At 37.3% G+C, this 16,584-nt stretch overlaps 1 protein-coding gene across 7 annotated transcripts in view; it reads right to left on the bottom strand.

Annotated features, from left to right (window-relative positions):
- Positions 1-16,584, bottom strand: part of PRDM5 (PR/SET domain 5) — a 186,687-nt gene that overhangs the window by 63,083 nt on the left and 107,020 nt on the right. For all 7 annotated transcript variants that reach the window (XR_011537227.1, XM_070609212.1, XM_070609210.1 and 4 more), the window contains 3 exons: positions 13,365-13,458; positions 9,906-10,066; positions 6,821-6,914 (listed from right to left, as the gene is read on the bottom strand). Coding sequence is in view for 6 of the 7 variants with exons in the window: in XM_070609212.1 (XP_070465313.1) it covers positions 6,821-6,914; positions 9,906-10,066; positions 13,365-13,458 (349 nt within the window). In the remaining variant the exon portion in view is untranslated. The remainder of the gene's footprint in view (positions 1-6,820; positions 6,915-9,905; positions 10,067-13,364; positions 13,459-16,584) is intronic.

Genomic DNA, 16,584 nt, shown 5'->3' with positions numbered 1-16,584 from the left:
AACTACTGAAAAATCCAGGAGAATAGCAAATTTCATGGAATTCCTTTTTCAAGAAGACTAAGCATAAAGCAATGACACTCAGCTTCTTCAGAAGAATCTGCATTTTCTCTGAGCAGTATAACTGTAAGAAAATAAAACAAGAATGAAAAGTCTGTATAGATTTAAAGAATGTAAGTCTTTCTGTTGAAGAACTAGGCTCTGAGGGGCACATGCACGAGACGCAGCTACGACGCTGGACGTTCAGGAAACAGTTCCCAGCCGCACTTAGGGGGCATCTGTGTCCAGTCAGTTGTTCTCAGTGGAAGAAAACACTCCCACTTTTAACACGAAAATTTTCAAACATGAAGAAAAACTGGAAAAATATTACAATGAAATTATATACCCTAACTTGAGTTTAATGTTACCATATTTGCTTTCTCATTCTCTTTTCTCTCTTTCCCAACACATATTTTTATCTGCACTTCTTCTTCTAGGCTCTATGAAAATAAGATGCAGAGACATGTCACCCCTAAATAATTTAGCATGAATCTTCTAATAATAACATTTACCTGCATAGTCACAATATGAGGTTAATACGCTTTAAATATTTTATTATACAAGCAAGTTATTATAGAAAAATTAGAAAACATAGAAAATCATGAAGAAAATTAAAACTATCCATAGTTACAATACAAAGAAATAAACATAGTTAATAATTTAATATTTAACCATTAAGATCTTAATATATAAATGTTTTATCCCTACAAAAATATACCGCTTTGTTTTTGTAACTTATCTTTCTGATTTCTTTCCATGTTAATTAATATAAATTTCAATGTTGTTTTTATGGTCTACATAATATTCCAACTCATAGATATACCACAATTTAAGCAACATCCCCAATGTTGGATATGCAGGCTCTATTTCCAATTTATTGATATTATAAACAGTTTTTCAAGGAACAGGACAATATTTCTTTTTAATAAATTTTATTGCCTATAATCTCTTTTTGGACTTAGAAATCAAGCATACTTTCAGTTTATGCCTAATAAAGAAGGTAGTAATAACTTAAAAAGTCAAGGACAAATTTTGATGTGACAAGGCAAACTAAATTTGTGAAAGGTTATTTGGAGGTCATTGCAATTTAATTTCAAGAAGAAATTAGTGAGAAATACATAGTTCAGAATTTAAAATACTACCAAAAATGATTTTTCCAACTGAGTTCTCCTTTAAACATTTATTAGAAAGTAAAGCTTAATCAGGAACATAGCCATCTAAAATGCATTTTCCAAAGGTTTACATTAAGAAAACCCATGATTATCATTATGCCGGACACCAGGGTATTAAAATAGCTCCTCATCAATAGTCCATCGAGACTGTGTTTATAAACTAAGTTATCAAACTTTCAGCATAGTCAACATTTTAGGATCTTGATAAAGTTGGAAGAAAGAAAAAGAAAAGATATTGAACATAAAATTCTAAAAATGGTATCCTGTAAGAAAGAAAACCTAAGGAGAAAATGATAATATAAGAAATTATATCATTCAATAAAGCCTTGACACCCAAAGTTAATGAGTACAGTTCATTTAACTTTGGAAATGTAGTCTTAAGTGGCAATATTAGAGAAGAATTTCAGAGATTATACTTCTGACTATTAACTGACCATCTACTATGACCCAGGACTAAGTATTTTACAGACATGAATTTATTCTTCACAAAGGGCCTATGAAGTAAAATGGGGCTGAGTGAAGTTAAGCAATTTTCTCAAAAGTGCACAGCGAGTAAGTGGTGGGGCCAGAATCTGAACTCGAGTCAGTTGTCTCCAAGGCCCCTCTCCTTTCCATTATGTAAGGCTGAGTCCCCCGGCAGAGGAAGCTGGAGTAGGAAACACACTGACACAAGCTTCTACTATGCAGAGCAACTCTCTACGTGGGAAAAGTTATTTAATTCATTATAACTCAGACTTCTCTAAACTTCAACTACATGATTTCAAAGATCAGTAAAGATCTTACTGACAGGATAACCTTTCAGCAAGGTTCCATCTTTTGGTATCTGCAGGCAAATTTTAGAGATAAGTCCTGCAGTATACCCACAAATATGCCTAAATTTGGAAAACCTTAAATGTTTTTCTATTTACAATCATAAACATAACACTATCAGCCCGACAACGAACGGACCCATGAAAGCACAGCACTGGCAAACATCCTACGCATCAAGTGCCTTTTTAAAATCCAGAGTCCAGCAAAGGCAATGAAGATAGACATGAACATGTCTCAGTAGCAGCAGCAGCAGCAGCAGCAGCGGAAGCTAGAGAATTTACTATCGAGAAGTCAGAGTAACAGCTGGAAGCAACAGTGGTCTGAGCAATCAGGAGAGCGATGGTCCCAGTTAAACAGGGCGGCCTCTATCAGCTGGGTCCTTATTCACATGGGACATTCTTCTCTGCCCCTTCTACCTCACCTGGCTCCAAAACACACATATGCACATGTGTGTGCACACGCACACACACACATACACACTTCTATTTTCCTAGACACTCATCATTGGCTAGGGGGTCCACTTACAGCATTATTTCCCAAAATATGATGTGTGCACTCCTCGGGATCCCCAAGACTCTGTCATAAGGTCTGCAAGGTCAAAACTACTTTCAGAATAATACTGTCAGGCTACTGACCTTTTTCACCATGTTGATTTTGCCCTACTGGTACAAAAGGAATGGTGAGTAAAACTGCTGGGCCTCGCTATAGATCAAGACAGTGGCATTAGATTGTACCAGCAGTCACTGTATTCTTCCCAGGCACACACTCACAGCAGAAATATATGCCAGGTTCACCTAAAAGTCTTTGATGAAGTAAAAATTATTAATTTTATTAAATTCTCACTCTTGAGTGCCATCTTTTTAATCACCTTTGTGATAAAATGGGAAGTAAGTACTTGTAATGCATTCTGATGTATGAGAGTTGTCTCAGTGAGAAGCACTTGTGTGACTGAGTTGCAAGCTAAACTGGCAGCTTTTTTCATGGAATACCATTTCTACTTGAAACAAAATAAGTGACAAATTATGGTCATTTAGACTTGGGTATTTTGTGAACATTTGTTTTTTGAAAATAGAAGTGAGTGTGTCATTTCCAAACAAAAAAAAAAAAGAAGAAATAAAGAAATGATAGTATTTCTTACCAAATTTAGAATTTTGAAAAACTTCTATCTGCTACCACGTGCTTGAAGGTTTCCAAATACTTAGACTTGCCTGATAAGATCAGTGATGACATCAACAGAGGAGGAAGACCTGTGGTCACTCAGGGAGCCAACACTGCCCAAAAGATCTGTGCATCGTGGTGCAGAATCGTGCATGGGTACAAGACCACTCTCAAAGTTCAGGACATACCAGTGGATTTTAACATGACAAAATAGAAAAAGTTCATTGAGATGATTTTAGGTTCCCCATGACAGTGCTTTAAAAAAAGACTACCACTTTGTGAGTTTCAGTATAGTAACACATAATATCCAGAATTGTTTGACAAAAGCTATTAAGAAACTCTCTTCTTCTAACTATATATCTATCTGCATGAGGCCAGGTTTTCTTCAAATTCTGAAACCAAAAGAACATACTGAAGGAGGATGAATGAGGAAACAGATAGGAGAATCCAGCTGTTTCCTCTTGAACCAGAGCTTAAAAAGGGATTTTCAGAAATGTGAAACAAAGTCTCCCTTCTCACTAAATTATTTCTATTCAGGAAACGTAGTTATTGTATGTAAAAATAAGTTGTTTATGTTAATATGTAATGGGCTTATTATTTTTTAACAAATATTTTTTAATGTTCTCAGCTTTACTTTTTAATATAGTAAACAGCTACAGATATAACACATATTAAAAAAAGCTTCCCAGGGTCCTCAATTATTTTTAAGATGATATGGAGTGTTGAGGCCAAAACGTGAGCACAATAATCCAGAGGGCCCTGTTCCAGAATCTACATCAGCTGTCTGTCCTGACCGTCCCCACTCCATCTTCACTCACAGTCTTCCCACTTCACTGTGCACGCTCTAACAGTTCTGCAGAATAGGTCTCAACCCCTTACCTATGTCATGCGATAGCACCAACAAAAACTGCTAAATCTAATGTGAGAAAGGGCCGAATAAAATCACACAATTTAAGAAGGAAAAATGATAAAGAGCGAGAAAAAAACGAATTTATAGAACTCAAAAATAATGACAGTTCTAATGTCAAAGTAGCAAAATAACTACATAACCCATCTCATCACTGAGCCAGGCTCTAGCTTGGGAGGGCAAACGGATATATATGATTTCTGGGACAGGACAAAGCAGATAAAAGAGAAGCAAAGCATCATTTGACCCTGTGGGAAAAGAAACCCATGCTAGGACCATGGGGAAGCCCAGAGAGCAGCAACCAGCCAGGTCTCTGTAGTCACCACCACTGCTTGGCACCTACCAGTTCAAATACAACCCCAGCCATGCTGCCAGGCAGTGTCACCAAGGACATAGGCTTGACATCAAAATAACCCAAAGAAGAACTGCGAAATGTGAAAATGAAATAAGTCTGAATTTAAACAAAGAAATTTAGTTATAAGTAAATAACAACCATAAAGAAACAATTATACAATTATTTGTATGGACATATGCAAACACATATACCACCTTTATATTTTTATTTTATTTATTTAAATGTATGTGTTGGCTGACTGTACCTCGGCATTGTTGTCTGAATTTAGATGGCCAGTTCTCTTGATCAGAAACCACATTCAAAGGGCTAGAATCTGTACAACATTTGGCACAGATTCATGCATACGATAAATAACCAAATCATACACAAAATGACTAGAAGTTTAGAATATTTTTTACGTGATATATAATACAGAACATAATACATGACAACAACAGAAAACCACTACACGTATTTAATATTTTTATCATAGAGACTTCTTGGAACTCAAAAAAATAATCTTATCATTACAACTTTGTAGAGAATAACAATTAAATTTTAGGGGCAATTACTAGTTTAAGTACTTTATTCTCCTCCACTGCCCATCCTTCCTTCAAGTAAAATAAAATGTAGGCAGCACACACAGGATTCTCAAGGATGGAATTGTTTTGAATAATCAAGTGTTCCACTTGATTGAATTCATCTTTTCTGTGCTGGAATACATTTTAATGCATTCTGAACAATATAATCCTTGTCTTTTAAAAACACACTATACCGAGCATAATTCAATTACATCATGATGTCTAGGGCACCACTATAAACTTATTACCATGATATGCAGAAATAATACTCTTTTGACATTTCCTACCTGCCCTCTTTCCATACACAAATTCTATGCACATACATACAGACAGGAAATCTGTTCTGCAAATTCTAAGTTCTGTTTCCAGGGTGGCACAAAGACATTTCCCAAGAATTACGATCCAGACCGGAAGGCTGACTTCACCCTTGTCCTCACCCTGCGCCACCACAACCCCACAGAGAAGCGTGGTGCCCAGTGAAGTCAAAGCCCATGCTGTTAGGTCGCAGGGCTGGCCCAGACTTCAGAACTCTCTCCTCCCCCTTCATCACTGACCTGCTTCTCTGTGCCGTCAGGACATGGTGCTCACAGCGTCTGGCACTATTTGAAGTCCACCTGCCCTCAACCTGGCTCTCTGCTGCCCTTTTCCGTTTGCTTCTCTCTACTTTCCTTTTTGTTGTTCTCTGCTTCTCTCACACATATTGGACTTTATCCTGACAACCTCACTCTCTCTAGATACTTCTAAGCAAGAAGATCTCCTCTCTTTCTTCAGGGCACTCATTATTCCAGAGCCATCATGTACAACGGTTGATCTGTTCTTTGCTATATGTTCCATTTAGAAGTATTTAAGAGGCTATTCTAAGATAACAAATACTGTTAGCACTATGCCTTTTAACTTTAGCCAGAAATTTTCTAATATAAGAAAGTATGCTCCACTGCTGTCCTTCCCTCTACTTATAATAACCATGGTATTGATTCTTCAGTCTGCTTAAACTAAAGATTCTTCATCCACAAAACAGTTAGTGTGCTAGACACTGCCCTAGGTGCTGGGGATACAACGGTAAAGACTCAAATACTTTGGGTCTTGAATAGGAAGCTTCAGCAATATAATCGAGTTACACAGTTGACCATACACAGGCCAGCTACCGAAAACCATTTAAGATTCATGTAAAATCAGCCGGCTATGAAAATTAGGAGTATTCTTTCAAGTCTTTTCAAGTGCTTCTCTACGTGATAGATAAAATCTAGGCAAGGTTCTTTCAAGAATATTTAGCTGTTCGTTCACTCTCCACAAGGGCACAGCCCTCTTTCATGGGAGAAATGACACAGGAAGTCATAGGAAATGGAGGGAACCCTGTAGGAAGCAGTCCACAGTGTAACACATATTATGGGCATATCACTCTTGCATCCAATAAAATCCTATAGTGTTCAAGCAACATTCCAAAGACATTCTAAATTTTAAAAGGCCACATTTGATGTGAGTCACAGGTGGGATTTTTAAGAGGAGGCCCTTAGCCTTTTATAAAAAGTGAAACTGCTATTCCCTATTGCCTCCATTAGAATCATGTACAGAGTAAACCACAGTTATAGCACAACTAAACATTAATCAAATTATTTCCACTTTACAAATTTAATCTAGTTTTGGAAAGTATACTTATTCAAAATTTTTCTGGAGTAAGGAATTGGATGTTATAAAACTTTGAGAGAAAACAGTCAAGATTAATTCCTAACCTGGGAGATATTTTGTAACATTACGATATTCTCGGTCTTGGAAGAACTTGATTTCTCTAGGTCATTTATATCCCCAATTACAATCTACATACCTGTGTGGCTACGGATATGAACTCTCAGGGTCCCACTGCTGGCAAATTTCTGGCCACAATATGGGCAGATTTTCTCCTTTTCTCCTGTATGTGTCTAAATGGAATGGAATAAAACGGGTTCAGGATAAATATAAAGAATTAGGTGAAAATGATTAAGTGCCTCTGACCATGGTAAATCCTTTTTTTCCAGGATTATGTTTCATTAAAATGATTTAATATCACAACGAGATCTTAAACCATTTATCATGGGTATTCCCACTGGTTCAAAAAAACCTTAAAATCATGCATTAGTGTTAATTTGAAAATAATTGTATGGTTTACTTTTTAAGCCTTTATGGAGCCCCCATGTAAAAATGATTAAGTTATCCAAAACCAGCATATGCTAGCAAAACCACATAATCAAAATGAGGCTACAACTGCCCTTTACTGCTGCCAAGAAATATTTCCTTAGAAGCATTTTTCACATTCTTTGCGTGTACTTAACTCTTGAGGACAGAATTAGGCTAAATAAGGTGATCTGTTACTTGCATTATCCTTGTCTGATTGGACTGATTTTGCTGCAAAGCAAAAGGAAATATATTTGATTTGACCTTTAAAATCAGCAGGTGTTAATTGAGGCCTCCATTTGAAAGGGCATTCCTGCCCTCAACATACCTTTAATCTGGGCATAAAACTGCCACATAAGGAAGGGTGAATGAGTATCATCAAAAGCGAGTTTTGACAAAATGTTAAAGAAAACAGTGATCTCCAAAAAGAGGACACAGCTGGAGTGTTTTAAAAACCTGTCTCATAATCTCATCAGGAGACCAGTTATTGCATCAACATCGAAAGAGGTCACTCCAATCAATGAGGGTCAGAGTCACCTTTCAAGCTCCTTTGTTTTTCAAACTTACGATAAGGGAAAAAGAAGGGAGAAGCAGGCAATTACTTCAGGTATCTGCACATTCTCTATGAAACTGCTTTTAGAATTTTTTTTATTTCAATGATAATCTAAAAATTGATAAAAGCATACAGTATGTCATCTGGGTTACCATCACAAAACAGAGCTCCAAGGGCCTGTGTTTGCCTTTGTTTTTATGTAAATTACTGGCAAGTATTATTATTTGAATTGTCATGGGCTAATGGAAAAAAAATAGGAAAGGTTTTTTAAAAATTATGCATTCCTAGAAGGGAAAGACACACTGACTGGAATAAAGAAAAAAAGGGTAGGGCAATTACTTTCTCACCTGACAACCTGAAAGAACCACCAACTCAGCAAACGTTCTCCTCACCCAGATTAAATTGTTAACGTGAATATAATTGGTGTCACAGCCTTATTGGGATTGAATTTGTAAATGTTCATATTTGAATTACAATCTGTATTTGGATATTACTACTGTATTTGTAATTTTTAAAAGAGCTAGAAACTAAATATCTTAGTCAACACAGTTAGATTTTTTCCCCTTGGAAAGGATTTATATTATACCCAAGTTTGAGAAATATAGCCTAATCAATTGCCACTCTACCCAGTGACCCTCCCTATAACAGACATCTCCTTGATTCCACATTTGGCAGCCACTTAACTTTCCATTTTCACTGCAAGTTCTTATACAAAACAGTTCCACATTCTTTACACCTCAGTAAGAGCCGTTACTCCCGTGGTCCACATTATAGCACAATTTAAAGGAAATGGCATAACATTTTAACATATAACAGACCTATATTCTTCTCATTCCCTGACAGAAGGGGCAAAATATGGCAATTCTTTCTCGATTCATGTAAGGTTGTTTAGAAATTGTATATCCATTATTACAACACTGGATTACTCCAAACAGGCAACTACCCATTTATTTGTAATATCTTTATAAAATCCACAGGATTTCTTTTGCTGCTACATAAGCATTTCACTACTTACTGACATGACCTAAGTTACTTGTCAGTGGTACAAGTTTCAAACTAAAGGACATTAAGGCTATATGAACTGAAAAGAATTTAAAAATTCCCTTGGCTTAATTCAAGAACATATCTTATTATTAGGTACAGAATTTGGTTAGCTGGCTTTAAAAGATATTGAAGGTATAATACTAAAATGTCTTAAATATGGATAACAAAGCATGGAAACACCACTGTAAGAACAATATTGGATAAATATAAGAGACGAAAACAACGCACGGCAAAATATACTCTGTGACAATCTGTTCTTGACTTGAAAACTCACTATACTTTTCCCTCATTGACTAAAACACAACAAATATTTATTAAATACATGCAAAAATGTCATTCAAAATTCAGTTTTAAAACAGCTAAATAAGGATAGGTAGCAAAATAAAAGTCACAGTGAAGCAGGAGTCACTTCCCCGCATTCACTGAGCAGCGCACACTAAGTAGCAGAAAATGACCACACTGCACAGTCATTTCTAATGTCAACCTTAAAACCTTGACCTCCGTTTCTTACCATATGAGTTTTGCTATTTAAAAATATACTTAAAATGGATTTACTCAACAAATAAAATAACCTGTTGATTTGTTTGAGGTCATTAGCATAACACAAAAAAGATAACCTGCAAATCACCCTCAGTAAGAATATATCATTTGAGTTGAGCGAACACTTATGAAGCCCCTGATCCGCACAGGAACGTCCCCGGCCCTGGAGAGGCAGGATGAAGACGGACCACTCCAATCCTGCAAGAGCGCAGTCTAAGACCTTGTCAATAAACACCTGAATGAGCTTTGAGAAATAAAATTATTAAGGCGTATTCATATGTGTTTTAAAAAGAAAACCTATGTTAATCCAAAAATGCATAAAAATTGATAAGCTCCCACTCCTCAAGTACACTGTATGGCCCACCTATCAGCTTAGCGAGGGCTGTGCAGAGTCCATGTCTAACTCCAGGTTCCCTTTCATATGAAAAATATGTTTCTTCTGAAAAAATGAAGAAAACAGACATTCTCTGAAGAGCTGATATAAATCATGCATTCCTTATTTGTCACCTTGAGTAAATAAATGTAAATAATTTAACGTAAAGTTGATTATCACATGATAATCAACATATATGCCCACACTGCATATGGAATCTATTCAAACTCGCGGGAGGGTTCCACTTACTTTCTTATGACTTCTAAGCACGGAAGGTGTAACAAACGCCTTATTGCATAGCTCACATCTGTATTTCTTGTGTCTTTCATGGACCACCTGGACATGAACATTCAATGTATCCTTCCTTTTAAAGGTAGCATCACAGTGATGACACTTGAAAGTTCTCTCACCTTAGAGATGAAAAAGTCAAATAAGAGAAACGTAAGTTGCACTAGCAGGGTCCTCTTAACTCCCTCATGTACGCCAGATTTAGCATTGTTTTCTCCAAAAAGTTAGTTTTATAACTCAGGCAATTTATCATAACCAAAAAAGGTAATTTTTCCCAAGAAATTTCATCTTCATATTTGCTAACTCACTGTGTGACCAGGAGGAAGTCCTTTAACCTTACATTCTCAGTCTCTTTAACTAGAAAATGTGGGGATTGAATTAGCTAGATCTTCTAAAGGTCCTGTGAACTTTCGCAGTATGTGTTTCTACGGCAGTGGCTGGAGTTTGAGCTAAGTGCACTCTTGTAGTGACAGAGCCTCTGTCAAGCAGAGTGAGTTGCCTTTGGGACCCCTCCTGAACCCCCTCAATACCACCACTAGCCCCCCTGCCTTCGGTGGACAGGGCAGAGGCAGAACTGGATGACAGGCAGCAAGATGGGGAGGAAGCCCCAGGGGGCAGACAGAATGGGTGCGAGATGGCCCTCCCATCCCGGGAGCAGGGAGAGGTAAGACACCCCCCCCCCCCCCCCCCCCCCCCCCCCCGCTTCCTTCCTCAGCACCAGCTCAGGACCTTGGACTGGAGGCTCCCTAATGCAGACCCTGGTCTGCTCTGAAACACCTCCCAGGCTCTCAGGCAGTACGGCGGCTGCCTCTCAGAGAGGCAGTTGGATTGGGGCGGGCGGCCCTGAGGGCAGCTACCCTTTCTACCCTGGAGCTCCTGGGTACCTGCAAAGGTCTTCGCCTTCTTTTCTTCTCGATATCGCCTAGGCCTGCAGGGAAGGCAACTCTAGGAATGATGCTCAGGGAGCTTATGGCACTTGTTAAACTTGCATACAATGCTATCTTTGTAGCTCTTCTTAACACGCACACTTTGTCTGTATGTTGCCTTTGTGCATTTTTGTTGCAGGGTGTTATTGCTGTCATCTAGTCTGTCTTTATATATATTTTTAGATTTATTTAAACATTTTATTTGTAGGAAATGTATAACCAGTGAGAGTAAAAGGAACTATCAACTGACACAAGGTTGTAAATGTTAATAATACCAAATCTACCAAGGCACTGAAAGAAATTAAAACAAAAAACAATCCTCCAAGCTTGCTCCTATCGAAGCATTTCCATTAAACTATCAAATGAATCAAAACACTGGTTCCTGTGCAAACACTTCACCCAGCTATAGCAAGGGAGGCCTTACCTTTCTTCTTTCATATTTTAATTTCAGATTTCTTTGCTTCAAGTTTATCAGAATTTTTGATATCTGATGTGAGATTTTATCTGATTTCTTTGCCTTAAATTTATCAGGATTTTCCCCTTTCTTAAAACCAAGAAGCTAGCCAGCAACCTGCCTTTTAGTTTTGAGTGTATTAGGAAATAGCAATAATTTCCAAAGTAATTATGCCAAGTTATTCTTCATATTTTGAGCCAGAGTGCTAATGTAAGATTCTGAAACAGCCTTCATGTTTTGAAGTTAAACAGGTTTTAACTTTCCTATTGTGTAAGACAAGATCTGGAATTTTGTCCTCTCTCTTTCAGCCATTTCTAATTTCCCCATCCTTTTAGCTCACTAGCCTTAACTGATGTTTACCTTTACCTTGAATAACTCACTCAATGACAAAGTTGACTTTCCCAGCCAAACATCTTGATGCAGCTTCATAAAGCCTCTGATTAATGTGCTCATCAACATTATAGTAAATACAGAAGGTACAAGCACAGCCTACACTCAGTCACTTCAAGCTTATGTCTCAAGTTGATGAGAACCAACAAGCTGACATCAAAAGTATTAGATTCTTTCTATTAAAAGTTTCTTGCTGTTACTACAAATAAAATTTCATCTTTCCAGAGAAGAATTTCCAGAGCATCCGACCAAGTTTATCCATCTAAGTCTTGAAAGTATGAATGAGCTTCACTTGTCTAAATCTCTATTCTAAAACGTGCTCATCTCATAACAGTTATTTTTCTTAATCGAATGGTAGTGAAATGGGATGGAAATCCCTGCTGCCACATGACAAATTTCACTTCTTAAATACATAGCTGCTCCATATAAGGAAAATGGAAAGTGGTGCTAACCAACTCCTCAGAGCCGTCAGGTGGGTGGAGAAAGCCATGAGATCATTATCACTGTCTTTTCCACAGCAGGAGAAGCATTTCATCATAGTCACTACCACTCAGTATTTATAAAAACTTTAATATCTTTATTAGTTTGAATTTTAGATACTTCTACTTGACCAGAGAAAATTTCTTCCAAGATACTATCTTATCTGTACAATCACTTGTCAAGTTTGATTGATTGTTTTGCTTTCCACAGAAATATTAAAAATGTAATCAGCAGTAGGAACTTAGTGTGTGGAGGATCTTCTATGATTAAACGACTCCAATGAAAATCAAGAAACATAAATATGACATAGGTCTGATCTGTGTCATACCATTTGTTCTTTAATTTAGATACAGCGGTATAGTCCGTCTCTGGCTACTTCAACACCTGAACAGAGAACCCACTTTAAAACTTCGCTTAGCAGTAACATTGTCTTCTCTTCAATAAAGTGGGGTCCTTTGGTGATACGGCAATAAATTCTATGGTATTCTACAAATAGCTCTAAGTGTAACTGATCGACAGACATTCATGGTGTGCGTGTGTATAACTTAATCCAAAAGGAAAAAAATGCCCCTGCCAGAAGAAGTAAGAATCAGAGGCAGTGGTAAGCAGGCAGGTGAAGCCCCTTACTCTCCGAGACCTGGCAGCTAACCCTCAGCGCAGTAGAACCTGGAGGATGTCACTGTTTATCTGACACAGTTTATCCTATTTGATCTGAGACAGTTTATCCACTGTCTCAGTTCCTTTCAAATTAAGAGGTGAAATTAGATGTCTGATCCTTTCCAACTTTAAAAGTCTGTGAGCTAATAAAGTCATGCCAGATATCTGCATGTTTCAGAGAGTCAGGCATGTTTCCTTAATCATTACATTTAAAGGGGAACAAAAATGTTTGTTTCAGAACAAATTTCAAAGATAACTTACTAAACATAAAATAATTTTGTATACAAACTTTAAATAACGGGAAGAAATGATATAAAATGAAATGTCTCATAAAAAAATTAATCTTACTGTGGGAAAATAAAGCAAGGATAAAGGAAGAAGAGATGAAGGGCAGAATTATCAGTCCTCTTCACGTGTGAAAGCAGAATACACAACTACTAGGTCTGCTTCTGTGACGCTACACTCTCAAAGCGCATATTCCTCTTATTCTCGACTCCCTGTCCTGTGACTTACTGTTATGTATGAGCAGGTGTCTCTGCAGAGAAAACGGGGTCCGGAACAGAGCCTTACACTCCTCACACTGGAATGGTCTCTCTTCAGAGTGGGTCTGCAGAGGAAAGGAACTGGGTGTCAGGAGGATCTAGAAGCAACTAGCCATTACCATAACTGGAGCTTGGACTCATGACGTCAGATGAAAGAAGGGAAGGTAGACAATATCTTGTTTCCTCCAGTGACATTCTTTCACCATAAAATCATAAACACAAATATGCTCTGTTCACAGGAGAAAAACAACTGTACTTTTATATTCTCACAGTAATTATAAATATGATAAACAGAAAAGGAAATTGTTCCTATAATCTCACAATGCTAATGTGAATACACACTGAGATTTCTCAGGCTCAACTCTGCAGAGTAAAATGATGTGTAATTTCTCTAAAGACAAGCTCCTTTCTCACTGGTCAGTCTTTCACTAGGCTGGGAGAACATTTTCAACACAGACAAAGGACACTGGTAAGAGGGAGACTCTTTCCACGTTTTCCCACAACTTCACTGAGTAACTTCAAATAATTTTCAGTCCTAGGTGCTTTTCCCCTAAATTAAAGAACATTTACTCATATTATAACTAACACTAGGTAACATTCATTAAATATTTATTTGGTGTCAAATGCTATGCTAAACACTTTATATGAATTATTTCACTTAATTCTAAGAGTAATATTGTCCCCATTTTATAGATGAGAAAACTAAGGCTCAGAAAGTTTCAATAACTTGCTAGAAGTCAAACAACATAAATGCAGCAAGTACTATCGAATACATGACAAACAAAGATAGATTGATCAACAAAAAACAACAGAAAACCCCTTGCTACATTTAAAACAAATGGACGAAAAACATTAAGCTTATTCCCTTCACCTGTTTTCCATTATACGTCAGTATTAACCCATTTGGCACTAATCAGTGAGTAAAATCCTATTCTACTATGGATGGCAAGACAACAATGCTCACAACCACTAAAATACCAAAAATTGAACTGTGTTCTCTTATTACAATACAACAAATTATATAATAGATGAGTTTCTATGAAACATGTGGTATAAAAATAAAGGGAATAGTTTAAAGGAAAATCACTTTATTCACAGCGTACTGATTTACACATTTTCTTAGTCTAATGGACATTCTAATACTCAAGATATAAGCATTGCCTGTTAACATAACGTTGCTGAGAAAGGGACTCTTGTGCCTGCTTTCGGTTGCGAAAAAGAAAGAGAATGGATGGGGGAACAAATGTGTAAAAATCAGGATAAACTACAGATATTCAAATAAGCTATCTAGCCTCAGAGATAAAAATAATAGCAAGGAATAAATGATCAAAAAATAGAAAAACGAGTGGATTTCTTTCATTACCTAAAATATATGAACATTTAGTACAGGAAAATATGGCATTTCAATTTGGTAGGAGAACAGTGGGATGGTCAGTAAATGATTTCGAGGCAGCTGCATAGACATTCAGGAAAAAATTAGGTTGAGGCTATTCCTCACTCCTTACAATAAGATAAATCCCATTTCAATTCAGGTGTTTTTTCAAGCACGAAGAATAAAACTCTAAATATACCAGAGGAAAATATGAGTGAGTTTTCAAATAATTTTTGAGTAAGGAAAGGCTTTCTAAGCATGGCAGTAACCCAGAAATTCAGATGAGAGAAAGAATTAAATTAAAAACTGCAGGGCAAAAATGTTTGGTGACAAATAAAGAAAATATTTGCAACATAAAACAAGAGTTTAATATTGCTAATATAAAGAGTTTGAGTACATCAATAAGAAAAGAAAATGGGCAAAAGGACCCTCCTCTAAGTAGCTCTCTTAAAATTTCATTATTTATTTTGTGCCAAGTCTATGCTATGCACTTGAAGCCGCCAAGTGTCAGTTCAATTTTAGATGCTGGGGATAGAGCAATGGAAAAAAATTAAAAAAGGACAAAGTCCCTCCATCACAGAGCTCTACTAGCAGGGAGAGAAGGACAATTCACAAGTGGTAAAATACAAGACACATGCTGTGGAGAAAAATAAAGCAGGGAAAGAGAATAGCAACTTTTACAAAGAACGCGGTAGCAATTTTAAACAAGTCAAGGACATTCTACCAGAGAAGGTGACATTTGAGAGAAGACGTGATGGAAGTGAGGCAACAAGGGTGGGTCTCTTTCTGGGTGGTCTAGGCAGGAAACACCATGGTAACCAGCGCGGCTGGAGCCGAGTGGAAGAGGCAGAGAAGTGGCGAGATGAGGTCACAGAAATGGGAGAACTCTGGGGAGAGAAGCAAATCATGCAGGGCCTGTAGGCCACTGCACGAATTTTGTCATTTACTGGGAGAGATGTAAAATCTCTAATGGGTTTGAGCAGATGAGCGGCATGATTCACCCGACATTTAAGAGGATGCTAGGGTGGCAGCGCAGAGAAGAGTATGCAGCGGGACAAGGGAAAGCAGAAAAACCAGAGAAGCAATAGCAACCAGCCAAGGAAGACATGACTGAGGCCTATACCAGGGCAGTCGTCACAGATGTGGAGAAGGAGCAGGCTTCCAGATACAGCACTGGAGGGAGCAGGCCTGCAGAGGGACGCGGATGCAGCATGCAAAGAGAAAGGAGGAAGCAAGCAAGCCTCCAAGGTTGTAACCTGAGCAATGGTGGGATGGATTAGCCATCAACTAATACACAAAAGAGCAGGTAGGAAACAAGTTTGGATGAAAGATAATCGGTTCGATTTTTGGATGAGTTTAAATGACTATTAAAAGGTGCAAGTAGCCAGGTGAGTATTTTGAGTCTGGATTATAGGATATAAAATTTGCAGATGTGAGATCATATGTGGCATTGATATTTAAAGCCATGAAGACAATGAAAGAATGAAAAATCAACAACAAAATACTATCTGTGGTCTATCAGATTGGCAAAGGTGAAGAAAACAGATATTGTTCAGTGTTAACTAAAGGGTAAGAACAGGCAATCTCATATCCTGTCATCAGAAATGTCATTTTTCTGAGTGGCAGTGTGGCTCTATGTACCAAAACAACAAATGTGCATACCTGTTGACTAACCCATTCCCTTTACAGAAACATATCTGACAAATTCTTACACAAACAAAAATTTATTTTAAAGAGGAAAACTCCTAAATGCACATTAATAGACAGAAAGATGGTTAACTAAATTAAAGTGTATGTTACATATTTATCTTCCTTGATA

The sequence above is a fragment of the Equus przewalskii genome, chromosome 2, assembly GCF_037783145.1.
Source record: "Equus przewalskii isolate Varuska chromosome 2, EquPr2, whole genome shotgun sequence".
Taxonomy (NCBI): Eukaryota; Metazoa; Chordata; class Mammalia; order Perissodactyla; family Equidae; genus Equus; species Equus przewalskii.
Note: the sequence above shows the minus strand (reverse complement) of the source record. Positions and strands in the feature narration are given on the sequence as shown.